Source organism: Oryza brachyantha, chromosome 12, assembly GCF_000231095.2.
Source record: "Oryza brachyantha chromosome 12, ObraRS2, whole genome shotgun sequence".
Lineage (NCBI taxonomy): Eukaryota > Viridiplantae > Streptophyta > Magnoliopsida > Poales > Poaceae > Oryza > Oryza brachyantha.
Window position 1 is genome coordinate 1,292,719 of NC_023174.2, and position 26,143 is coordinate 1,318,861.

The following is a 26,143-nucleotide window of genomic DNA, read 5'->3' on the forward strand; positions in this document are numbered from 1 at the left end:
AAACATTAGACGCTTGATTTCCTATCTCTAAATATATTTCCTCTATTTTTTAATGTGTATACCTGTATTTTGTATGGAAATACTCTCTATATGTTGTATTGGAAGCTCTCTTATCCAACGTTTCGTCTCTCTCGCATGGATACTATTGAATATTATATACACTACCGTGTCCAAAATATTATTGTGCTCATATTATTTTTTGCTCATTTTTATGACTAGAATATTATTTTCCTCAATATGAGATTATACAAGCACCCAAGCAGCTCCTTATTAATTAGCGTATTCAGGTACCGTATACATATTAAAAAGGAGAGAAAATACATTTAGGGGCAGGAAATCAAATGTCCAATGTTTCGAGGCTCATTTTAACAAAGTCTATGGTAGGAAGTCCATAGCTGTGAAGTGCTACGTTTGGAGACCCAAATCTCCAATTTTCTCCATATTGGGTGATTGTTTATGAGTTTTTTCGAAAAATTCAAATAGCATATTTGCAAATAAAAAATAATTTATAAATAAAAATTTTATATATGTATTCTTAATGATATAAAATTCAAGACTGGAAAATAAATTTCAATAAAACCCAAAATCAACTTAAATTATTTAAATTTAAGGTTAAAAATTTAATTTTGGCTTACACACATAATCACAGGCGAAAAAATGGGATGTTTGATTTAAAAATACTAAACATGTAACTAACCAAAAAGTACTGCTTAACCGACATGTGTGTCTTATAGATAGGCATATCATCTTTTGTGGTAGGCAACGAGTAACAAAAGATAGATGCAAGCCTGGAAATGTTCCATATATTTGTAAATTGTAAATGAGAAGTGCCTCTTTGTCCTCACCTGTTTTATAAATATCTTATTTATTTACTAGTTCAGTCAAAATAGTAATGCAACAATTTAAACTTTCACTTAGGATGATATTTTTCCTTTAAAAACAAAATGGATATGTCGATGACAAACAATGTAAGAAATAGTCTAACACAGAGCATACACACATAAGCCCATAGGTAGACAAAAGCATAAAACCACTAGCAATCGAAAAGCTGAATTCCAAAAGCTGAATTGTTCAATTTTAGGATTAAAAAATAATCCAAAATTTCGTAATATATACCGAATTCCGGTAAGTGAAAAATGAGAATGACCACAAAACTTGTCACATATAGGATTAGTATTTTTCCTCTTTTTGCAAAGCACTCAAGTCAATGTGCCAATGTTGGACATATGTTAACACAGGTGTATATATAAATAATTTAAAGCAATTTTACCGTCATTAAGAAGATATCATGAGAATTCTAGTGTAGATATCAAGAGTTATCAAATTTTACATTAAAATTTTGATATATCTAAGTATTTACTCAAAAACAGTAAACTTGCTCATAAATTAATAATCAACCCTATATATGAATACACTTGCAAAACTAAACTTGAATTCCTACCAGACTAATACAAGATCACTAATCCAAATACACACTCTCTACTTAGCCCTAGCTAGCAAATGTACGTGATCATGAATTCATCGTCGTCAACCTCCCGTCATCGTCGTAGGATCTCGCCACAAAGGCGGCGGCCCCTCCAGCCGGATGTAGTCATACATGACGCCGAAGAAGGGGCTCAACGCCCTCGTCTGCGTGATGCTCACCACGTTCTCCCCCTCCACCAGCATGTACCCCTTGACCGCGAACTCCAGCCCCCACTGCACGCCGTGTATCCCGTGCCTCGCGATCGCGTTCCCGTCGCCGATCGCCGCCGCCGTCGTCAGCGGCTCCGCCCCGTTCACCCGCACCTGCAGCCTCGACATGTGCGCCGCCGCCAGCGCGACGCGGAGCGTGTAGGTGGCGTCTGCCTCGACGTGGTCGAGCGTGAACTGGATCCGCCGCGTCGTCGGCGCGTACCCGTCGCCTTGCCTTCTGCGCAGCAAAAAAAAACGGCAACTTTTTAACTCCGTTCTTGATTTGTTCAGTTCAGACTTCAGAGTTGATCGAGAGGAGCTCATTGATTGTTGCGTTTGTTTGTTTGGTTAGTTACCTTGTGACGTGCGCGAAGAACCAGTCTTTGGAGATGTCGCTCTCGCCGATCTTGAAGACGGGATCGTCGTCGGGGTACAGCTCGGCGTACCTCTCCCACAACCCGTACTGCCTGTACTTGTCTTTGTTGACGAACAGCTTGTTGATGTATTTGGGGTTGGGGTTAGGGATAAAGAACTCTGCTGCACTCCTGTCCGGGATACCCATCTCCCACAGCGTCGGCCCTGATCTTGGAGGCTCGAACACAAGATCACCAAGGTTGATGCTACATCCTGTCAGTAAATTCAGACAAGCAATGGTTAGACAGAATTGTTCGGATCGAGATTATCATCTGTACTATCGAATGCGATTTTCTGGATTATAGTACTAAGTACTAACCAGGTGTTACTGTTAGTTGCGAGGTGTACATGTAGTCGCCAAGAATCCCAGGAACCCAAGCGTAGAGGTTGTACACTCCGGCTCTGACATTGCCGATGCTGAATCTGCCGCAGGGTGTTGCTCTTGTCCAGAACTGGTAGTTCTTGCTCTCTGTCGCCCAAGAACCGGGTTGTCCAGGAGAGGCCAGGCCAACGTAAGCCAACCCAGCAGTCATGTCGTCGCTGCTCATGTACCTGAATCAAAAATGCAGATTAAGGTTTCAGAGATGATGATCCACGAGCCATTTTGATTCATCCATGTGAAGAACTGAAGACGAAAGGAGTAGTTAGCTTCAGTCACCTGTCTCTGACGAGTAGTCTGCCGGCGACCGATCCTCTCTGCTCCGCCTTGTGGAAGTCCAGCGATCCAGGGAAGCTATACGGCCATTTGCTAGCTTCAGCTTCCGCCTGCACCTTGGCGTCTTCCCAGAGCGCCTGCAGATCTCCTCTCTTCGGGCTCGAGTTGAGGTAGATGAACACTGGTCCCATCACCTTCTTCCAGTACTCGCCTTCCTCGATCTTCAGAACGATGTCGTTCCCGACGTAATGCGTTCCAAGAAACATCTGCAAGATCAAGTTTTCAGTTTTGTATCTACCAAGATTCATGTACAGAGTTCGAGGGTGAACTACTGAATTGATCTTACTGTGAGGGATGTCGGGCCGACATGGGAGGTGAGCTCGCGCTTCAGTGGGCCGCCGCTCTTGAACTCGTTGCTGGGGGTGATGACCCAGAACCCCATGGGGTTGGGATGGCTGCTGCTGATCCAGCCATGAACCTTGTTGTCCTTGTTGTCCAGCGAGTACTCGTACTTGTCATCCACCTAACACATCAGAAGTTCAGAATCAGATACACCAAACCGTCGATGAACATGACAGTTTGATTTTGTTGTGCAAAATGTTTCATCATCTCTTTCAGGTAGTTCTGTTTCTTCTTGCTCTGGACAGTTCAGAATTCAGTTTGTTTACCTCTCCTTTGAACTGTGGCTCTTTAGGGTTAACGAGCAGGACGGCCTCCTGGTATGCCAGTGGAACACCACGAGGTGCATCTCTGTCTGTCGCACTCGGCATGAACCTCTGTATGTCGTCTGAGATCGCCATATAGTTGAACCTGACACAACATTCATATCCAGGTATTTAGATGTTTTCTTGAATCTAGATTATACTACATGTCAAGCAAATAGCAGAGAGAACAAACACAGTTATTCAATTGAATGTCTTCAGAGAACAATTTCAGAAGGAATGTTTATACTCACTTGCCAGTGTTCAGTTTGAAGGCGAGGCGAGCCTCTGAAATGTTGAGAGCAGGCCATTCTCGGAGATGCTCAAAGATGGCATAGCAGTAGAACCCTGAGCTACCTTTCAGCATCACAAACCTGAAAAGAAACAGTTAGTGTAAATGCCAGTGATACTACCAGTATAACACAAGATAAAATTTAACAGCGAAACTTGTTAGCACAGGCTGAAAATTCAGAAGAATGTACGGTGTACCTCTTGTCGATGTTTAGCCTAACGCTGTCTTGAAGCGATGGATTGTATGTGCTCCTGAAGGAAAGCTCCACTTGATCTTCAGTTGACGATACTACCTTGAATTCTGTACTGTCCAGCCTGTGAAGTGAAAATGCAGTCATTTAGTATTTCGGAATAGCATAATTTCTTCAGCTGCAGACTGTAAACAGGCACAATGCAGAGTGATACTATTTTACATAACTTGGATACTATTATGTCCTCCAGATTTTGAAAAAACAAGTTATGTTTTTCCAGTAAGAAAATCATTTGGCTTAGGGCGTGTCCTATGCTTATTAGGCAAGAGAAACACTATGATGCTCTCTACTGGTAGTACTATAAGAGTATATTGGTACTTTACTGCTTAGTAATTAGAGAATTTTGGTATTTTAGATTTTATTAGTTCTTCATAAGAGGTTTTTATTCATTTATCATATTATATCGCTTAGTAACACGTACTTGACAACATAGGGAAAATATATTTTTTACCCCTCAGTCCTGTATTTTTTTATTATCGTGTCCTTCTTGTTTTTATTACCGTCAAGTGAGCTGATAGTAGAAATAGATCTAAACCACATACTAAAATTAGTTCAATGATTCAGATTTATTTATGTTACCAGTAGAGAGCACCATACTGAGCCACACCAGGCAATAATTGAGATGGTGTTTAACACCGCTGTTTTTTCAGAAAAGAACTGAATTTGCATTACAGCTTGCGGTTTGTACTATCAACTGGTTTGGTTAGTCCTACTATTAGAGGACTTCTTTTCCGTGCAGTCATGACAGCAAAAGTATTGCTCTGTTCGTTTCATTTGGATCACAACAAAAAGTTTGTTCATTGTCACTAGTCTGACGATAGGTTCTTGAATCCATTACATATATATGGATGGATCAAAAAGGAAAAAAGAAATAGTAATTGTAACTGGACGGCAGCTACGTTCAAGTCATCCTAAATCAGGCTAGTGCATACTATCATATAGTAGATGATGGGCTCGTTAGTCTTGTTAATTATGTTATGAGCTGTAACAGAGTAAGCAATATAACAAGAACACAAGAACAAACAGCTAGGCAAGCGCATGCTAACTAAATAACAGTAGCGACTTTCAGGTTATGTACCAAACTTTAGTAGTCCCATTACAACGAGTACTAGTTTATGGATATCTCTAACTGGCAAAATGCACTTTATTTGTAACTCAGTTATTCTGTACAATCCTAGTTGAACAGTTGGATAAACTAGTAAATAAATTAATTTTGATCAGTGGCCTGCTCCCTTATACTGTTGTGGAATGAGAACACACAAAGATGAGAGGTTGTTGAATACTGATGGAGTGGTAGTAGCATGGATATATGCATTCTTTTCAGTTTAGAACAGAAGTGATCTGAGGATTGAGGACTGAGGACCTTAAACAACGGAAGATCAAAGTGCATGCACCAAGTGAAATATAATTAGCAGAAGATATATAATATAATGCAAGAGGGTTAAGAAATAATGACGCACATATCGATCATGCCTCTTGGATGATTGGATTCAGGAAAGTTCCACACCACATCCCAATAGCTGCAAAAACATGAATATCAAATAGTATGATTAATTAGCAGGCATGCAGAAGATAATTACACAGTACGCTAGCTGATATACATTGAATTCGCATGCACAACATCAATCATCATACGTACTATATATCTTCATCGATGGATTAATTAGTTAGTTATATATATGACGACTATATACTAGTTGAAAAGAACAGGTTGAAGAACATGAGGCAGTATCATCTGATTATGGGCGGTTTAGGGGAGTTTCTGTAGCTATAATTTTTCACAGAATCTTTAGAAGTTAGAAGCTCTTCCAAACATTACTCGAAACCTAGTTTTCCAGATTCTGAAAAGCTGACTTCTAACTAGCTTTTTCTCAAAAATCTCAAGTTGCTCCAAACAGCCTGTAACTAGCTGGTTAGAGAGGGTGCATGTAATTAACTGTGTTAGTACCCGGCAGAATTGTCATCTCCATTGTAGTAGAGCAGGTTGCGCTCGCCGTTGTAGCGGACGCCGGTGATATGGCCCCCAGGCTTGGACAGCGTCACCTGCACGACGCCATTGTCCACCAGAACCTGCATGCATGCACGCAGATCGAGGCATATATGATCAGCGTTAATGAAATAGTACTCGACTATCAAATTAAACTAGCTAAAGGGCTCGATCGCTGCTAGTGCTAGGCTAGTTAATTGATCAAAAAAAGGAGCTGGTCCAGCCGCTTCGATAGTACCTGGCGGCGCTCTAAGTGTAACTTAACGCCGCCGACAGACCGGAGTCCCTGCGCCGGCACCGGCACCGGCACCGCCGCCGCGGCGAGCTCCGGCAGTAGGCACGACGCTGCGACGAGAAGCAGCAGGAGTAACGGTAGCTTGTTGGCCACGGTCGCCGCCATCATGTGGACGTACGTCGACGAGATCGACGGAATTAAGCCGGCGTGCTCTCGGTGGTGGGACGGACAAGATCGACGACGACTAAACTGCGTGCATGTGCAAACACGCGCTAATTAAGCTAGCTTCTGCTTCTGCTTCTGCTTCAGCTGCTGGTGGTGGTGGCGGCGGCGGCTAGCTCTATATATGCAGCACGAGATCGATCGCTTATGCCGTCGGTGACCGGACGCACGGCAAGCGCCGGCCTTTAAGTTGGTTATGGCGGCAGCGGAAAACTTTAGAAGAGAGATGGAATTAAGATGATGTATAGTAGACGATGGAGTTGGTTGCTGTGGCCGGCCGGCGACCGTGCGTCGTCACAGTTCTTGCCTTTAGCAGTGCTCGCAGCTATGTCTGTTACACAATCCGTTAGCAATATATAGATGCCTCAGATAGATAGGTATTGAAGATTAGTCGTTAGATCGACCACGAAAGGTTGCGTTTTTTTATTTTGCTGATGGAACATGGAAAATATATAATTATAGATGATTTTTAATAGTTGTTTTATAGTATAAATGATAAAATTAATAGTATAATGTGAGATGATTAACTTTTGAATATTTTTTTTAAAAAATACACAACTGAACAGTATAAGAAACGTGCGTGTAAAAAAAAATAGGGGGGTAAAAGAGCCTTCTGCATATATATGCTAGACTACGTCGTGTACTCGTGTGTAGCAGCTAGCAGTACACAAGTAGTAAATAATACACAGCAGAAAACCTAATTCGTCTAAGATTAGTCGACTTGCTTGACTCAAATCGATCGATCCGGTTGCTCAACGCATCCGATTAGGTCAGTGGAGTATCAATTATTCCGATTCGGACAGATCGATTAACTGGCTAGCTGCTGGTGTGTGAGCAAGGATGCATGCAGCCGCCACCTAAGCAAGGCCGAGTTTGGGCCTTAATGTACTAGCCAGCCCAATTCGAAAAAAATGACTTCAACTGAAGTCAGGCCTAGATAGGCAGTTTGGGTCCTCGAGAGAGTGCTGGTATCAAAGGATTATTTGATTTTTAATGAATATTTACGAGTATAAATTACTTAATTAACTATCATCAAGTGAAAATTTTACTACTGAAATGTCAGATGATAAACGTCTATAAAGAATTTTTCTTTTTACAAAATGCGGGTTTAGAAGCTTGGAGAGCAGGGTTGCAAAAAAACATTATTCCTAAGGGAAAACTAAGCCTTCATTTATTTCAGCTTCTGCATAAGATTTTCCTTATTTCTATTAGCATGCTTTCCAAACCGCCGTATGGCACGTTTCGTGTAAAAGTTTTCTCAATAAAAGTTTTTTGAAAAAATAGATTAATCTATTTTCTAAGTTTATGATAATTAATATTCATTTGTTAATGGTTTGTCTATTTTACGTGCTGCCAAAATCTCAGATTCATGACTGATTCGAAAAATTCCTAATATGCTCGTTCGTTGCAACATGCATATACCATTGGAATTTGCACCTACGTACATTCTACGATCTCTACAATAGTCCTATGAAATTATTATTTAAAATAAAGTGAATCGAAAATAATATGAATAAGTCCACTTAAGTTTTAAAAAGTCAATTAAATTTATCAAAATCAATATTATATGTTTCAATATAATGTATACAATATATTACAAAATTTAAATAAAAACACGTACTTTATAAAATACGATGGGATCTCAATAATCTATTGTCAATGAAAAAATATTACAACGGTGAATACACGCATCCTATAATCAGAGTTTAATTTTACATTGGGTTGCATTGATGATCAACTTAAACAACAACGTAGCAATGCAAGTTTAATTGATCAAAACGCATGCGCATGCAATGGTCTGATCCGGTTGCATTGATTGCTAAATACTGTAACAGATCAGGTTACATATAAACGCGTGGTGTGTCCACCTTCTCGTTTATTCCACGAATAAGCTGAACGGTATATTTTTTTAAAAAAATAATTGTGAATATACTTTTTTATATGGGTTATTGACGATCTAGAAAATAAACCACGTTAAGAAAAACTCTAAAATCAACTTTAAATTTATACTTAATAATTTATTTTTTATATAAACATAAACGAAAAGATAAGAATGGGTATTTGACGGTCCTGGACCTGTAAGGTAACAGTACCGGCGGCGCCGGGCAGGAGCCCGTGCGTGGGCAACGAAGCGGCGGCGGACGGCTCCGGCAGTAGGAACGCTGCGACGACGTACGGGAAGAAGAAGAATTGAAGCAGCATGAAGGCCTGTAGCTTCATGGCGGCTGTCGACGGTCGAAGACGTATATATAATTAATAGTGGATCCGACATGCAGGACGACGACGACGACGACGAGTAATGCACTGTATATAATTATGTGGAACAAAACACGCTCGCTCTTAATTCAGGAGCCTAATTAAGCTGATCTACCTTCTCGGCTAATGTATGTATGTATGTATATATACCTATGGCGATCATATATATATTCATATTGGTGAGCGGACGCACGCACGGCAAGCTAACTAGCTAGCTAGGCCGGCCAGCCTTAAAGTTTCTTACGGCCGGCACGAAACTTGAAAAGATCGAGATGGAAAGTGATACTTCCTCGCTCTCGAAATATTAAGAAACTGTACTTGTTGTTTCTATATTTGTTCTCGAATTAATAGTATAAAGTGGATATTTTGAGATCCGGAGACATAATTAAATTTGTTGCTGGTTTATGTATTCGTTGATTAGGTACTAACATTTTGTATTTCGATCCCCGGCTACCATATTTATACCATGATTTTTCGTTTTGTTACTTTCTTAAGCCTTAAATAAATTGTACAATCATTTATAGTTTTTGGGACAACTATGACTAAATGATGAGCTGGTTATTATGGTAGGCGTCCATATACATTCCTCCCGACTCAGTTCTTGCCTTTAGTTGTGCTTTTATATATATATATATATATATATATCTTTGTTTCCTATACAGGTCATTCACATGCTACTGCCTTTGTTTCATATTATAAATTATTTTAGTTTTTTCTAAGTTAAATGTTTTTAAGTTTAACCAAGCACATAGAAATAACTATAATACCATATTACTTTGATTAAATCCACCTAAATATATTTTTCATGGTATGCTTGCTATATTTTCTATAATTTGGTTAAACCAAAGAGAGATTTTCTATAAAAATTACTGTTTTGCGTAAAACTCAGCTACTATATAAAACCCCCAATTTATACTACAAATAATACCTAATGAAAATACCACAGTTTGAACTTTTAGTAAACCGGTGACCCTATGTATACTGCCTCCGCCCGTGCTAGGAAATATAATCAAAGAACAGTTATGTTCTTCGACCAAGAAGCTGCAGCCAAGAGGGATATTGATTCGTGTAGGATTGATTATTCGTGACGTTACCGAATAGTACATTTTAAGTACGTGCTTTGACTCGAAACGATTCAAATTGTTGTGTTTCAGCTCAACATAATGCATGCTTTGTACTCCGTAATTAATAGTTCCTGTGGGATTAGGTAATTAATTAGGGCAGGTTGGTAGCGTACTAGAATACATAATACTCCTCATTATGGGCCGGGCTGGGCCTGGCATGGCCTTAATACACCTTGCACAGAAACAGATGAATACGACTTGAGAAAAAGGGAAATGTCCATTTCTGAACTCTCGGTATGCGTAGAGTTTTATTTACGTTCATCCACCATAAAACCTGTGTAAATTGAGTCCTGTAATATTATTTAAAATGATTTTAGCTAACGTGATATCCAAATTGGATTGATCGACTTGGTAAACGTTCGGTATGGCGCTTACATGGCATTTAGAATAAAACACTAGAACAAATATGTAGATGCAAATGGAGTCCTTTGATATTATTGAGAATAATTTTAGCTGACGTGATATCTATTTAGACTGATCGACTTTTTAAATGTTCCGTGTGGCGCTTACGTGACATTTAGAATAAAAAATTAAAACAAATATATGTAGAGGCAAATTGAGTTCTTTTATATTATTAAGAATAATTTTAGCTGACGTGATCTCTATTTGGATTGATCGATTTTGTAAATGATCGTACGGCGCTTACATGGCATTTAGAATAAAAAATTAAAATAAATATGTAGAGGCCCACGTGTCACTTGGAACCCCGTCTTCTTCTCTCATTCTCATCCAAAATCCCAGGTTGACGCTTTATTTAATAGCTTTTGGTTTCCCATTAGCTAAAAGAATTAGAGCTTGTGGTCTTTAGTTAGAAATGTCATCTTACGTCTAATCATGTTAAGATTTAGGACAACGTATTTATTGTTGTCACGGTGACCAGATTACTCTTGGTGCCTGAATTAATTTTCCATGCTTCTTTCTGCGTGACTGATCTACAGGCACTATGCATTATCGTTTTTATTTTTTATTTTTTATTCCAATGCCACATGAACATCACATGCAATGAAAACGGAGTTAAACAAGGCACGTAGCTAGCCATCATATTAGTAGAAATGACTCTCAAAACCACCAAGTGACTTAAACTGATTTTAGAACTGGCTGGGTGTCTTATACCCGGCCGGTATCTGGAATATAAATTGGAAATTTTCCCCAGAAAAAGGCTGGCCTTCGGCCTATTATGCATTTTGGCCCTCGCAATTAACATACACAGAAAATTAAGGAGATCATGATATGCAGACGACCAATCGATGGATTGTTTTGTTTGCATGCATCATGCAGCTGGGAGCCATGGCCCAACTGCTGCAAGCATAGTGGTACTACGATGCAGTTGGAGTAGTGCACGGATGGTGACATTTTATCATGTTCATGTCCAATCCTGTCGATTATGATTAGCCTCCTGCATCTGTATATATGCAGGTTAATTTTCATTCCTACTAGCTATGGAGCACAGTAGTAGCTACGACCTTTGCATGCTCACGTTTGTTACTATGCACATATATGCAACATGTTATAGCAGATCAATATATGCTCAAATCCATCTATATTACTACTACGTTCCACGTCGCTAACTTTTTGACATATGTTTAACCGTTTATTTTATTCAATTTTTTTTAAAATATATAAGGTTATATATATATATGCATAAAAATATATTTAACAATAAATATAATGATATAAAACAATTGATAATTATGTAATTTTTTAATAAAACGAATAATCAAACGTGTATAAAAAAGTTAACGATGTCATGTCAGATATTTAGAAACATAGGGAATATATCCTAACAAGCTAGTTTCAGTCAAAGGACTTTTTGTCTCTCCGGACAGATTAATTAGCAGGAGTGATCCTGCAGCTGATATATGTTTTGTGGTGGAGAATTAATATGGAGATTGCCACGTACGCACACTCCATATGCAGCGACATACTCTAGTGATACGATTGCCTAATATAATGGCAGTCAAAGTTTGATTAGACTGCGACTATATCAATACTTTTTTTTTGATCACGACTATATCAATACTTTATACTGTGTCGTGTGTAGCTCGTGTGTTTTTTGAATATTCAAATGCATGCTAATTGCTAAATAAGTATAAACTAGGACGCGATTACGACTCTAGCTCCGGCCGGCCGGCATTATCCAGGGCAGCTAGCAACGGTCATTATTATTGATTGCTCGCTTGCAAAGTCGATTCAGGGGGTGTTTAGATGGCAAAAAATTTTGGTACTAATGTCATATCGGACGTTTGACCGGATGTTAAAAGAGGTTTTTAGACACGAATAAAAAAACGAATTTCACAACTCATCTGGAAACCGCGAGATGAATCTTTTGAGCCTAATTATACCGTCATTAGCACATATTGGTTACTATAGCACTATGGCTAATCATGAACTAATTAGTCTCAAAAAATTCGTCTCACGATTTCTCACATAACTGTGCAATTAGTTTTTTAATTCATCTATATTTAATGCTTCATTTAGATATCCAAAGATTCGATGTTATGTTTTCGAGAAAATTTTTTGAGACTAAACAAGGCCTGAATTCACATGCATGTAGTACGTGATAACGTGCGTACGTTCGTTACACCAAGGAATTAAAGCTACGACTTGCACAATTATAATAGGAATTCATACGGAGAACATATATGTTACTCCCTTCGATTTTTTTGACACATTAACTTTTTGCTCTTTGTCTTATTTAAAAAATATATAATTATTGACTATTTTATTATGATTTAATTTATTACTAAAGTAACTTTAAATATAGTTTATAATTTTATATATTTGGATAAAACTTTTATATAAGTTAAGGGTCAAACCTAAATTAAGAAGTCAACGGCGTTAAAAATACGCAGAAAGTATTAAGGATTTGCTTGCTAGCTAGAGAATTACGTAATAATATTAATTAGTTAATGCCCCGGGCCACAATGCAAATGACACATGGCCGGCCAGCCAGATCGGATCATGTCCACCATGGATAATTGGATATGATTATGCATGCATGATTGGATCGTAAGGTGTTCTATCTAGAACAAATATAAACCGTTAATTTTTTAATCAAAGGATCGGATATATTTATATAACTATAATAATACTGATACGGGTAGTAAACTACTAGTAATATAATTTTAAATTAATGATTAAAATTTAATGTCGATAATAATATTGATAGTAGAATATTATCAGTATAGTATTATAGTCAAGCAGTTGAATCGCAAGTACAATCGTTGAATTAGAGATCCAATCGATGGATGGATATATACGACGCCCTGTCTATTAATTATATCATACGTACACACTCTCTCGCCACGTAGTGCAAATACTGATATTCAGTATATCGATAATCGTGCGAGAAATACTAACCTAATTCAGGAGGATATTCAAAGTGCAAGCTAGCCATTTTTAAGAGTAACTTGAGAAAAGAGAGTATGTCCATAGCATCAGGTTAGCTAGCACCACAATGCATGCCATCATCGCCCCCCCCCCCCCCCCCCCCCCCCCAAACACACACTCTTGCATCGTCTCAGCACTGACTTGTTCTATCTCAACCCTTTTATTTTCATAATTATTACTTTTTCTCCAGACATTTTTGCACCATCAAACTTAAATAAAAAACAATAAACTACATTTGTAGTCATGTGGCCCACTTCCTACTTTCTATTGGCTCATTTCCTACAAAATCTCTCCATTAATTATTCCTAATTTCGTTTTTTCTGTCTCACATTAGCATAGAGAGTGTGTGCGTAACACCTGGTTTGTTTCTCCTTTCTTTCTATCGATGCATCGATGAGTGAGAAGGCGGTGCTCTAAGTATGGTGGTTCTCCCTCACATCTCTTAACACAGTTATTAATGGTCACACCGCTTGTTTGAGCCGACGTGGGTCGAGAGACATGCCTCTCCGCCTTAGGCAACCAGGTAGTGAGCCTTGATGTCTACCATATGTAGTCATATAGTGTCTCTATAGAAATATGGTTAAGACTGAACATATAGATCCAATATAATAAGAGTAGACTACACGTTATATCTCTCCATTGTGGAAGATCTAATGGAGATGTCTACTACTACTATTGTTGAAAGCTATGCAATGGGCATCTAAAATAGTTTGAGCAAGTTAGCTAGTAAGTAAAGTAATTGATCTCTTGATGTTAATACCTCAATCATGCACTGAATATAAGGTCATAGATGGTGTTATTCTTTCACGAGTCTTTTAGATTTCTTTTCGATTTATGTGATTTTATCATAGCTATTTAAATGTATAACCGATAGAATTAACTATTACAGAGTCAAAAACCGCTTTAGTAGAATCAAATACTCTCTTCAATTTCATAAGACTTGTTAGTTTGGAAATGACGTGGTCTTCAAAAATAACTTTGACCACTATTTTCTACTACAATGTATATGTCGATAAACTAATGATTTTATATAAGTATCTTCTAAAATTAATTTACACATGTAGTTCTAATGCTTGTAAAGTAAATATTTTAAAAGTTATTCCTAGTTAAAGTTTCTAATGTAAAAGTAAATATTTTAAACACATATACTGGTGTAATGGAACCGGTGGATCAAACGTAAGGAGCTTTTATGTAAAAGCTTTTATGTAAAATCCACGTTCTACGATCGGAGAGGAGCAGCTGCAGAGCGAGTGAGCGATCGAGACGAGATCAATGGCATCGTTTCAGTAGCGAAGCGTAGTAGAGCCAAGAATGAGGCGAGGTGAGTCAACACGTGGAAGCGGAACCAGCCATGTGCATCCACTCATGACTCATCCGTACTACTCCCCCTCCCCCGCGTGTTCGTTCTTGCATGCGGCGCCCCATCCCCATCGGAATCATCAATCATTCCACGCTTCGCTGCTGCCTGCTTCTGCTTGTCTCCACCTACTCCGTTTTCTGTGGCGGTGGGCCCCACTCCTGTGTCAGCCGTTCCGTTTCAGAAGGGCCCCACTGTCTGTCAGCTCTGAGCTTGTCCATGTCCCCCTCCTCCTCCTCCTCTTCTTCTTCAACCTCTCGCCCCTCCAACCATTTACATGCTGTTGCTGCCACTGATTGTTTTGCACCCAGCAAAGCCAGCTCTTTTTTGTCCGCCTCTTCCTCGTCCCAGCAGCCGTTTCCGATTGCCGGGGCTCGATCGATCTTCTCTCTAAATCCGGCCATCAGCACAAGAGAGAGCGCGCGCAGGTCGAGTTTGCATTGCAGATTTCGGCTTGATTGATTAGTTGCGGTGAGTACCTTCGATCTCTTGCCTCTTCTCCTCTTAGTTTTGTTTCTTTCGTTCCTTCTCTCTTTCTGCAGTCTCTGTGCTGCGGTGTGGTTTGTGTCTCCGTTAGTTGGAGATTTCTCTTCCTTCTTCAAAATTTCTGCCTCCCTTTGTTCCTGTGAGTTCATCAATGCACACTACTCCCCGATCTTGTTCATTGCCTGCAAGCTGGGGTGGTTCTTTGTGCCTGCAATCCTCTGCTTCCAGTGTTAGTTGGATTCCTGATGACTACATGAGGATATGGGTTCCTTCTCGAACCTTCTTGCTTCTTTTTTTGTGCGGATTCTTTTTCGCTTCTCCTTGATTCGTGCATAAAAAAGTTCCTGGCTTGGGGAATTCCAGCCATTTCATGTGCTTCAATTTGTGCTGTTTCAGCAACAAATGTTCTTGATTTGTACTTTTTCTGGAGTATGCTCTGCCCTCTTAACCTTTCATGAATATCCACTGGCTTCTTTGCAGCATACCCGTGTCTCATTAACAATACTATGCTGTCCAGATCCAAACGATGCGCTGCTTCGTTTCTTTAACTGCAAATTGATTGGTCATGTTTCTAGGAGAATAAAGTATTGGATTTCACATGATCTTCTGTACTTACCAATTAATTAAATTGACTAGTTCAAAAATTTTATGACATCTTACTATCGTAGGGGTGATTTTATAAAATCTTGGAAAACTGTCTGTTCAACAACTTTGCATGTGTGTCTGTAGCAGAAGATACTATTATATGTTCTCCAAGACTAATATTTGACTAATGCAGATCAAAGTCAATAGTGCATATATGATTTGGGGAAGAAATATGTGGGAAATACAGTATACATGCCATTGTGCTCCTGTACTAGACAAGTTTGTTGATAGGTTTCAGATTTTTTTTTTAGCCAATGAATAGGCTCCAGATAAAGTTTATTCACACAATAACACAGAAACAAAACATCTTTATCATGCATCATCTTTTTCCATGTATGGACTGTAATTCAGCAATATTTTTCCACAGGATAGTGAAAGAAGCACTTACAGGGCCGTGGAGGCTCTCTGAAATTCCAAAGGGGCACAAGGCAGGGGATGAGTACAACCAAAGTGAAGAGACGTGTGGGCAAGTATGAGCTAGGCAGAACCATTGGAGAGGGCACATTCGCGAAGGTCAAATTTGCAAGGGATACTGAGACCGGTGATCCGGTAGCCATTAAGATCCTAGACAAGGAGAAGGTTCTCAAGCATAAGATGGTCGAGCAGGTCACTGTCAAATACTACCAGCTAACGATCAAGTTCTGAATCTGAATTATTGTAGCTGCTTTAATGTTTGGTGATATTTCACATCTAATATATTATGGTCCCGTCCTTCCGATTCTTCTGCCTCTTAATATTCGCACGACAAAAAACTTGGCGGTTTGTTCAGGGTATAGGAGCTGTTGATGGAAGTAACACCTTTTGTTGGTGAGTAACTCTGTTTTTGCATGCAGATTAAGAGGGAAATTTCGACGATGAAGTTGATTAAGCACCCAAATGTTGTCCGCATATATGAGGTACCTAAAATGTACCATTCTTTTTGTGTTTTTATCCCAGATAATCTTATATTTTAAAAGAGTTAATTATAGTTTATTTAAATCTTTCTAGCGTCCATGCCATAACCTTAAAGCATCTATATTCAGTCATATTACGAAAATCATAATTTTGTTGCCAGATATTTTAGATGCAATTAGTCAGCACACATGTTATGTTTTTATTATGGGACACTGCTAATTGTCAAATCGATGTTCATTTCAGGTGATGGGAAGCAAGACTAAGATCTACATTGTTTTAGAATATGTTACGGGTGGCGAGCTCTTTGATACAATTGTATGTGACATACTACATTGTCCATTTCCAATTTAAAAAGTTCTCTTCTTTCCAACACACATAGAAGATACTATTTTTAATTTTGACTTACAGTTATTATAATTCCTTGTTTTATTAAGGTTAACCATGGTCGTATGAGAGAAGATGAGGCAAGAAGGTACTTCCAACAATTAATTAATGCTGTTGATTATTGTCATAGCAGGGGCGTGTACCACAGGGACTTAAAAGTGAGTTCATCTCCTGTACCTCTTTTGTCAATATGAAATATATTTCAGAATCAAAACTTCCTTCCGAAAGAAAAAAACAAAGTCTGAACTACAATACCTGCAGCCAGAAAATTTACTGCTAGATTCATATGGTAATCTGAAGGTATCTGATTTTGGGCTGAGTGCACTATCTCAGCAAATTAAGGTATGAGTTTATTACTTTCTGCTCTCTAAGTATGTACCAACCGTCTCCAAAACATCACAATTCAGCAATTATCAGATAATTATTATATGGCTCTTCAATTAATATTTCTTTTTCTTTGTGGTCTTCTACAGGATGATGGTTTGCTGCACACAACCTGCGGGACTCCAAACTATGTTGCACCAGAGGTAATGTCAGAAATAGAAGTTTTAGAAATATAACCTACCATTAGTTTATTTGGAATTATTTTTATATTTCAGAAATAACTTTTACAATTCAACCTCCTTTATGATAGGTCCTTGAAGATCAAGGATATGATGGAGCAATGGCAGATTTGTGGTCATGTGGAGTTATCCTGTTTGTGCTGCTAGCAGGGTATTTGCCTTTTGAGGACTCTAATCTTATGACGTTGTATAAGAAAGTGAGAAGTGTACCACTTTTAGATCACTGCTGATCCATTACTTGTTCATGCTTATTTGATTCTTCTCTGCACTTTCTGGCAGATATCAAATGCAGAGTTTACGTTTCCACCTTGGATATCTTTTCCTGCCAAGAGGTTGTTAACAAGAATCCTTGATCCAAATCCAATGACGGTATGCTAGAACACAAGAGCTGAATAGACTAACATAAGATTAAAATTGACAAATTTCCTTAAGATAGCTAGGTCCAATGCATCAATGAACCTAGTGTATCCTCTTAACAACATAATATCTCATAATTCCCGTAGATTCATCAACTGATATTACTCAGTTCTACAGGGGCTACCACCCCTTTTAGAAGGCTCTTTGATGCTTAATAAATAATAATTATCACGCAAACAGATAGTAAAACTAATACCATAGTTCTCCATGACACAACATTGGATGGTGTCTTGAGCTAATGTCTTAAGCTACCATGGCAGAGAATAACAATTCCAGAAATATTAGAGGATGAGTGGTTCAAAAAGGGCTACAAACGCCCAGAGTTTGACGAAAAATATGACACAACATTGGATGATGTTGATGCTGTCTTCAATGACTCAGAAGTGAGTAGACTGCAGTATACACTTGAATTTCTATTTTATTGGCATGGCAGTTACTGCTTCTTACTACTGTGATTGACCTCCTCCAGGAGCACCACGTGACAGAAAAGAAAGAACCAGAAGCTCTCAATGCATTTGAACTGATTTCAATGTCAGCAGGCCTCAATCTTGGAAATTTATTTGACTCAGAGCGGGTATGTGATCTCCCTATTTAATCAGTACTGACAAAGAACCTTGAACTAATGCTCCGCGTAACCTTATTTTTTTAATGAACCTGTAAGGATGTAACCTTAAAGTGAAGCGCTATTTATTGTCTTTTGTTCCACTTATACCTCCCTAAATCAGCACAGAAACATGTAAATCACCTATTGGTACCTTGTCAATTTACTCGTTAATATGTTTAGACTATACTGCATGCCACGAGTCGTGAAATCCATGCAGTTCAATTTTGTGTTTATTTAACCTCATAATTTTGTACATATTTTTTTAAAAAAATTTGTGCAGTTTATTATGCTGTACTTCAATTTTATTCACACTATTTTCAGGAATTCAAAAGAGAAACAAGGTTCGCATCAAAATGTCCACCGAAAGAAATTGTGCGCAAGATCGAGGAAGCCGCAAAACCTCTAGGATTTGATGTTCAGAAGAAAAATTACAAGGTCTGCTCCCTTCTCCCAAACAACTGTTTGCGTGAATCCCCTATTAAAACAATGGGTTCAAGCCTTCTAGGCATTATTTATAGAAAATTTAAATATATATTTTCTTCATGCTGAATTTGTTTGATTGATTGACCAGTTAAGGCTGGAAAAGGTAAAAGCAGGGAGAAAAGGAAATCTGAATGTTGCTACTGAGGTAATATGAAAAACTGCTATACTGCAATCTGTTTACTGTAATCTTCTTCAATGCATCTAACAGTTATTGTGCATTATTATTCAGATACTGCAGGTTGCACCATCTCTTCATATGGTTGAAGTACGAAAAGCAAAAGGCGACACCCTAGAGTTTCATAAGGTAGATTTTTATGCAATGATCATGTCAATTAAAAGCTGATGTTCATGGACTATCGTTGGAAAACTGAGTCAGTAATTTGATAAGTTCAATTCACAGCCCTAGTCTGCTCCAAGTTCAGTAAATTGGGTTTCACTGAGTCGCCAGAATTATAATTTACCCTTTTCTTTTGCAACTTTTGTGTGAATGGCTTGTACTGAATCGCTTGAACTTTTCATGTGTTGCAGTTTTACAAAAACCTTTCCAACACCTTGAAGGATGTGGTTTGGAAATCAGATGATCTGCAAAGTCAACCTGCCTAGAAACTTGGGAGAGGAGATATGGGTGAATTATTTACATCCCATTCTTCTGAATTGATTCCCATTTCTAGATGCTGGAATAGCAGAAATCATGTTTATTTTATTTGTAATTAGTTGTGGGTGGACCTGTAAAGTACATTATGCTTGGTCTCCACTAGTGTTATAAATGTTGCTCTTAATTTTCAGAGAACCCTTTGTGTTAGCTCAAGTGAAGCTGATCATTCGATGGGGTTTTTTGTGTGTATAAACCAGAATCTTGTGAGGAACAAGTATAATTAATTGGTCAGCATTCATTTTCCATGTACACTATGAAGTCGTTTGATTTACAAGTTCTCAAGAACTCCAGATCAACTGTAACCAGACATTAAGGTGACAGCAAACTCTGAATTCTATGATTATGATAGATCAGTTGCAAACCTGAAACCTACAATTTTCAATTTTCAGAGGATGGTACATGAGGATGAGGGGCCGCAGCAGCCGGATTTCCGGTCGGAGCGATTCGACCGGTGACCTCCGCTTCCATGACCATCCATCATATTCTGCCTTCTCCTGCATATAAATATCAATCATTCAGCTCAAATTCATCTGATGAATGCAGTGCAAAGATTGCAATGCTCAGGTTCAGTTTCAAAGAGATGAATCGAGCAATTGAAACGACAGGAAGGGGAAAAAAAAGAAGGGGGGATTTGGCGAACTTTGCCATCATGAGCTTGACGAACTCGTTGTAGTCGATCTGGCCGTCGCCGTCGCCGTCGGCCTCGTGGAGCATCTCGGCGAGCTCGTCGTCGGAGATGCGGTCGCCGAGGTTGGTCATGACGTGGCGGAGCTCGTCGGCGGTGATGAAGCCGTTCTGGTCCTTGTCGAAGACGCGGAAGGCGTCGCGGATGTCGTCCTCGGCCTCGGTGTCGCGGAGCTTGCGCGCGAGGAGGCTCAGGAACTCGTCGAAGTCGATGCTCCCGCTCCCGTCGGCGTCCACCTCCGCCACCATCTCCTGCAGCTCCGCCTCCGTCGGCTGCTGCCCCAGCGACCCCATCACCGTCCCCAGCTCCTTGCTCGTGATCGTCCCTGATTCAAAAATTTTTCTCCGATCAATCAATCATTCTATCAATCTGTCAAGAACACATGCAATGCAATTGATGCAACTATTACCGTCCCCATCTTTGTCGAAGAGGCTGAATGCCTCCCGGAACTCGGCGATCTGCTCCTTGCTCAGTTGCTCCATTCCCTCCTCCGATTTAGCAACAAAAAAAAAGCAACTAATTAATGGCGATTGATTGATGGGGGACGGGGAGAGGATTAAGCTGCCGCCATGTCGTTGTTTAATTATTATCGATTCCCCTGCGTTCGTTCTTGTCGCTGGCTATAAAAAGGAGGGCACTTGCTCACGTATTCGTATCGTATGCTGCATGCTTCACTCGCCCCAGGTGATGCTGCTGCTCTTTTATAATACTTTCAGGGAGAGTACTGATGACATTCTCATTCTCATTCCACCAAAAAGCAAGCATAAGCATCTTCAAACATATAAATGGACGGGCGCCAAATTTTCGGAAACGAATAAAGTTCATCATGTCAAATTGCTACCATCTTGTAGCTGACTATCAAGTGCCAAAGTGGAGTGGCACATGTAGGGTATACTGTACATTACTCACTTCGTTTTACAATATAATTCTTTCTAGTATTGTCTAGATTCATATAGATGCTAATGAATCTAAATACATATATAAATTATACACATTTATCCATAAATAAATTTAAGCAAGGCTAGAAAGACTTACAATATAAAACGGATTGTAAAACGGAGGTAGTATATGATTTCATTCTGCGGGCAACCCATAAAGCAGCTTACAACTGTAAAAAACTTAAATTTGGGCCTTTGGTTTCATTAACAGCACAAGATGGGTTTAGAGCAAGAATGATGCTTGACCTGACCAGATTCCTGGCTGATGGACACCAGGTCAATGTCCAGTTGAATTTTATCAGGCAAATAAAAATAATGTATAAACGATCGGGGGTAAATATTGATAAGCACTTATTAATCTTATCTTGCACTGCTATAATATGCATAGAATCTCAGTTAATCAATACTTCTGATCCTCACATGGGCGACATCAGTACAAAACTGAGGGGGTGTTTATTTCTGGGGGCTAAACTTTAGCCCCTAGTCACATCGGATGTTTAGACACTTATTATAAATAGTAAACGTAGACTATTAATAAAACATATCCATAATCTTAGACTAATTCACGAGACGAATCTAATGAGCCTAATTTATCCATGATTAGCCTATATGATGCTACAGTAAACATTTGCTAATTATGGATTAATTAGGCTTAAAAAATTCGTCTCGCGGATTAGCTCTCATTTATAAAATTAGTTTTTTTATTAGTCCATGTTTAATACTTTAAATTAGTGTCCAAACATCCGATATGACATGGGGCTAAAAAGTTTAGCCCCATCTAAACAACTCCCGATAACCTAACGAAACTAGGATACAAGCTAGCAAAAACCGATGTGACTTGCAGTATCACTACACACTCTCCCAAAGAAATTTCAATCCATGAAACCTGGATTCAGATGAACAGTGCTGTGGAAATCTACGTGTCAGCTTCTCGAATGGTTGTATCGATGTTGCTGGGCATCAACATATTGAATCCATCACCTGCCGTAGATACGATCATACTAGGTATCTGTGGGTGCCAGTGCAACTCTTTCAAGTCTTTCTGGCCCTGCAGACAAAACAAAATCAACGTCACTTTATGATTTTGATCATTAGCAGTGTATAGATGGATTTTGAAATACACCTTGACGTCCACAAACATATTTTTTTAATTTTGTTACACAAGGAATGGGTGTATACAAGATTCGAAAACGAGAGAGAAAACAAATGTGGTAATAGTACCTGATGAACAAAGAGAAGTTGCGGGGGCAAATCTTCAGGAGCATTTGCCTGTTCTTTCATCTTCTCCCTGAACTCTGCCTCCTCTTCAGCATCTTTTTCCAATGAAAGATCCCAAATTCTGAACACAAACAATTCAGGATTGAAAAATGAATGAAAGCATTTTTTGTCTTTTCACTACACTTTAAACAAAAGAAGTATAAAACTTGAGTGAGGAAACTTACGTCAGTTGATGGTCAGCTGATGATACAGCTAATGTTGATGGTTCATGTGGGCTCCATTCCACAGATGTAATTGGTTGCTTGTGATATTCAAAATGTGCTACCAAGGAATCATCCTAGCAGTACAAAAAAAATCTTTCAATGTGAATACATAATTTCAAAAGCAATATGAGATTATATGAACAGGAGACATTATTATATACAGTTGTAAAAGGTGTTCAAAGAGAGTGCCATTATTATGTATCTAGATGCACTGAGTTTTGCAAGTGTGTGTAAATTAATTACAGACATCAGAAGCAACAATTTTATCTACCATAGCATCACTGGCCTCACAAGTCTAGTTGCAAGAACATGCCAAATTTCATCTATGCAAGGGGGGTTCATCTTGTATCAGTATTATCATCACAAGACCCAATTGTCCATTTTTTTTTCTAACATATTAAATGCATAGAAAGTGACAGATAAGCCCAAACTGAAATAAACCATAAAAACAGAGATGGAGGGAATACGCCATTCTAGTGTGATATTTGCAACTGACAAGCACAGAACATTGTGGCCCAACAATATGAAGTACCTTGATTAACCTTAGATCACGAATTGAGAAACTTCCATCATCACATCCTGAAGCTATCATACAGCTAGCAAGCCTGGTAAGAGTAGTCAATATATTCATGAATATTAGGAGAAGATCTTCATGTAGATGATCAAATTTTCAAGTGGACATATCATACCGGTTCCATGAGATGACATTCACGTCAGAATTGTGAGCCTTAACAGCAATACAAGGTTTCTTCCCTGTCCGTATATCCCAGATAGATATTGTTTTGTCAACTGAACAAGAGGCAAATATGTCGGCTTCTGTGGGACTCCACTGGAAAATATAGTCAAGATGTTTGAGATAATCAAATGCTCAATGTTCTAGAGCACCAAGTATGTATGTTAATTCATTCAGTGGCATGCCTGCAAATCTTCAACACTTGCAGAGTGCCCAACAAATGGTTTTGGATCGACATTCCAACTGTTTGAAGTCGGCTCCCACAGGTGGATGCATTTATTGCAATCACCTGTATATTCAAATCATTAATTTGATCTAGTACTCAATGTCCATGTACAAATGAAGCATATGGATGTTTTATGAACACAAGACAGACAACGATTTTATAAGCAAAACAGCATAGGACAAACATTATATCATGGACAAGATCCAATACACACCAGAAACAAGCCTTCCAGTAACAAGTGGACTCCAATCAATTGCATAGCCTTCATCTTTATGGCCACCAAATATTTTCACAGGTACGTGATTATGGATTCTGTCTTCTTCATTGTGTGCAACTGCTCCAGACTCTGCTAACGAATTAAGGAAGGAACTGAAGTCCCATACCTACAAACAACATAGCGGACAGTTGATTATGCACAAAAGTAGTAAGTGTGGTAGATTATGTTCGTGGCATGTTTTTAGGGAAAGTAAATCTACCTGAACATGACCTGTGTCTCCCCAAGTTGCACATAGATGTGGTTCCTGAGTCATTGAGCGTATCCTATTTACACACCCCGCATGAGCCACCTTTTTCAGCTGGTAGTGCATATACAGACACGAGGCACATTAGAAGTTATGCATCCTTTTTTAGCTTGTATATGCATATGCACATATACAGATACAAAGCATATTAGAAGTTATGTATCAAAGGAGTAAACTGGGTTGTAAATTATAAAGTAAGCAGATACATAGCTTAATCAAAGATGTGCACTTGGAGAAAGAACTTACATGTAAAATGGACATTGTATCTTCATTAACTGCTTCATCTTCTTCATCACTACTACTTTCACTGTCCATATCACTGCCGCCATCAACTGCTGATGCTGGTATAGGTTCCCGCTTCTTCCCATTTATGTTGCAAATCTTGAAAATGCCGATATAATTCCATGGAGCCCTCTCAGCCTGAAAAACAGGTAAAGCTTAATTAGGCACAAACTATGTGAACGATAGAGTGATTCTATGGAGCAGGTAAAAGCATTGATAGAAAAAAAGGAAAGATAACAGAAAAAAAAAGTCCGGCACCCATGAATTATGAAAAGCAAAGTTGACTTGCGGAAACGATCTGGAATCCTAATATTGTTGTTATCTGATTTTATAATCAAATTACTTGCTGTGTTCTTTTGCATCAGATTATTCCTTGGCTTTTGCGTGCATGCTTTCTAAACTACTATACAGTGTATTTTTTGCAAAAAGATTTTATATAGAAGTTCATCATCTCACCTTTATAAAGTAGATTTTTAATTTTATAGTATCTAATTTAATCATTTATACTATTAAATAGCTATCAAAAAATTAGATAATATTTCATCTTCCAAAGAAGACAACCATAATGATCATATTTTTCATCATCTAAATTTTAGAGGAAAAGGATTGTAAAGAGAACAGATAATGCAACCTGAGTTCCAGCAATGCCGTATAATGTATGTGGGAACTCTGATCGGACAAGCCCAAGTTGATCACGCACAATATCAAAGCTGCAGCAGCAAGTGAATAGCTGAGAACAAATAGGACCATACATAAAATAGCACAATATTGGCTACAAATAAGAAAGGCTTTTTACCTCAAGCATGGCCAACCAATGTTAAACCCTCGGATATAATTGTAAGCCTCAGGATCAAACTGGAGTTCCTCCCCCTCTTCCAGTTCATCCACACCAGGTTGCCATACCTGAAATTGTTGCCAAAGATTAAGCAATTATTATAGATGGAAAGTAGAAAAAAAGTAATCACACATGCAACCACTTGTTCTTCTCACTGCGACTAAAAAAAATCTATTGACGAGCTATTGGGACTATTCATGTCTCACCCTGGCTGGGCCAGCAGGCACCGCAGGGAGGGAAGATGATGCAGCTTCAGCTTTCTGCAACCCCATCGATCCACAGCGAAGAAATTGCACAGGCAGAGTTAGGCTCGAAAGACGATGACGAGATTGAACCAGGAATACCGCGACAACGCAGTCACTAGTCGCTTACCTTGGGCGCGGTCCTCTTAATCCTCTTGGATTTGACCTTGCGACCCATCGGAAGGAAGAGGAGAGAGGAGGCGGCGGATGCCCGGAGCTGCGGTTGCGCGCGGCGCGGCGAGAGGAGAGGAGAGGAGAGGAGAGGAGGGAGGGTGGAAGTAGTGGCGGCGGCCGGCGGAGACGAGCAAGGGCAGGGCAGGGCTGTATCTTGTCTTGTTTGGGCCAGGCCGAAATACTCTTGACAAGCAATGGGCCGTGATGGGCTGTAACATGCTGCTGGCACAGAATCTCCAGCCCAAAACAATATGGGCCTTACTGCAGTTATTACTCCTTCGGCTTTTTTAAGTTTGACGTCCACGACCATTCTTTTTATTCAATTCAATTATGCAATT

At 39.1% G+C, this 26,143-nt stretch overlaps 4 protein-coding genes across 5 annotated transcripts; 1 reads left to right on the plus strand and 3 right to left on the minus strand.

Moving 5' to 3' along the window:
- Positions 1-1,316: 1,316 nt before the first annotated feature.
- On the minus strand, positions 1,317-6,618 carry LOC102715533 (rhamnogalacturonate lyase-like). Its single transcript, XM_006664246.3, has 11 exons — positions 6,212-6,618; positions 5,935-6,056; positions 5,447-5,506; positions 3,934-4,050; positions 3,699-3,818; positions 3,412-3,553; positions 3,090-3,266; positions 2,747-3,009; positions 2,408-2,640; positions 2,031-2,301; positions 1,317-1,912 (listed from the first exon to the last, which is right to left on the minus strand). Exons 1-11 carry the CDS (start codon positions 6,374-6,376, stop codon positions 1,528-1,530), a joined length of 2,055 nt encoding a protein of 684 aa, XP_006664309.2. The 5' UTR covers positions 6,377-6,618; the 3' UTR covers positions 1,317-1,527.
- An 8,214-nt stretch (positions 6,619-14,832) lies between these two features.
- On the plus strand, positions 14,833-19,933 carry LOC102718129 (CBL-interacting protein kinase 32-like). Its single transcript, XM_006663727.3, has 15 exons — positions 14,833-15,028; positions 16,056-16,294; positions 16,522-16,584; positions 16,826-16,897; positions 17,017-17,124; positions 17,228-17,308; positions 17,440-17,493; positions 17,601-17,726; positions 17,809-17,898; positions 18,207-18,329; positions 18,416-18,520; positions 18,872-18,985; positions 19,122-19,178; positions 19,263-19,337; positions 19,562-19,933. The coding sequence occupies exons 2-15, from the start codon at positions 16,124-16,126 to the stop codon at positions 19,634-19,636; spliced, it is 1,314 nt and encodes a 437-aa protein (XP_006663790.1). The 5' UTR covers positions 14,833-15,028; positions 16,056-16,123; the 3' UTR covers positions 19,637-19,933.
- Positions 19,934-20,014: 81 nt separating this feature from the next.
- Positions 20,015-21,230, minus strand: LOC102717851 (putative calmodulin-like protein 2). 2 transcript variants are annotated; one of them, XM_006663726.3, is made up of 3 exons: positions 20,783-21,216; positions 20,329-20,698; positions 20,015-20,182 (listed from the first exon to the last, which is right to left on the minus strand). In XM_006663726.3, exons 1-3 carry the CDS (start codon positions 20,853-20,855, stop codon positions 20,074-20,076), a joined length of 552 nt encoding a protein of 183 aa, XP_006663789.1. In that variant the 5' UTR covers positions 20,856-21,216; the 3' UTR covers positions 20,015-20,073. The 2 variants fall into 2 exon arrangements, with proteins under 2 accessions (XP_006663789.1, XP_040385348.1); XM_040529414.1 differs by having other exon boundaries at positions 20,094-20,698; positions 20,783-21,230.
- A 794-nt stretch (positions 21,231-22,024) lies between these two features.
- On the minus strand, positions 22,025-25,870 carry LOC102718410 (glutamate-rich WD repeat-containing protein 1-like). Its single transcript, XM_006663728.3, has 13 exons — positions 25,762-25,870; positions 25,596-25,649; positions 25,351-25,457; positions 25,186-25,264; positions 24,519-24,692; positions 24,228-24,326; positions 23,966-24,134; positions 23,711-23,814; positions 23,482-23,621; positions 23,325-23,397; positions 22,754-22,866; positions 22,533-22,650; positions 22,025-22,359 (listed from the first exon to the last, which is right to left on the minus strand). Exons 1-13 carry the CDS (start codon positions 25,807-25,809, stop codon positions 22,228-22,230), a joined length of 1,410 nt encoding a protein of 469 aa, XP_006663791.2. The 5' UTR covers positions 25,810-25,870; the 3' UTR covers positions 22,025-22,227.
- Between the last annotated feature and the right edge of the window lie 273 nt (positions 25,871-26,143).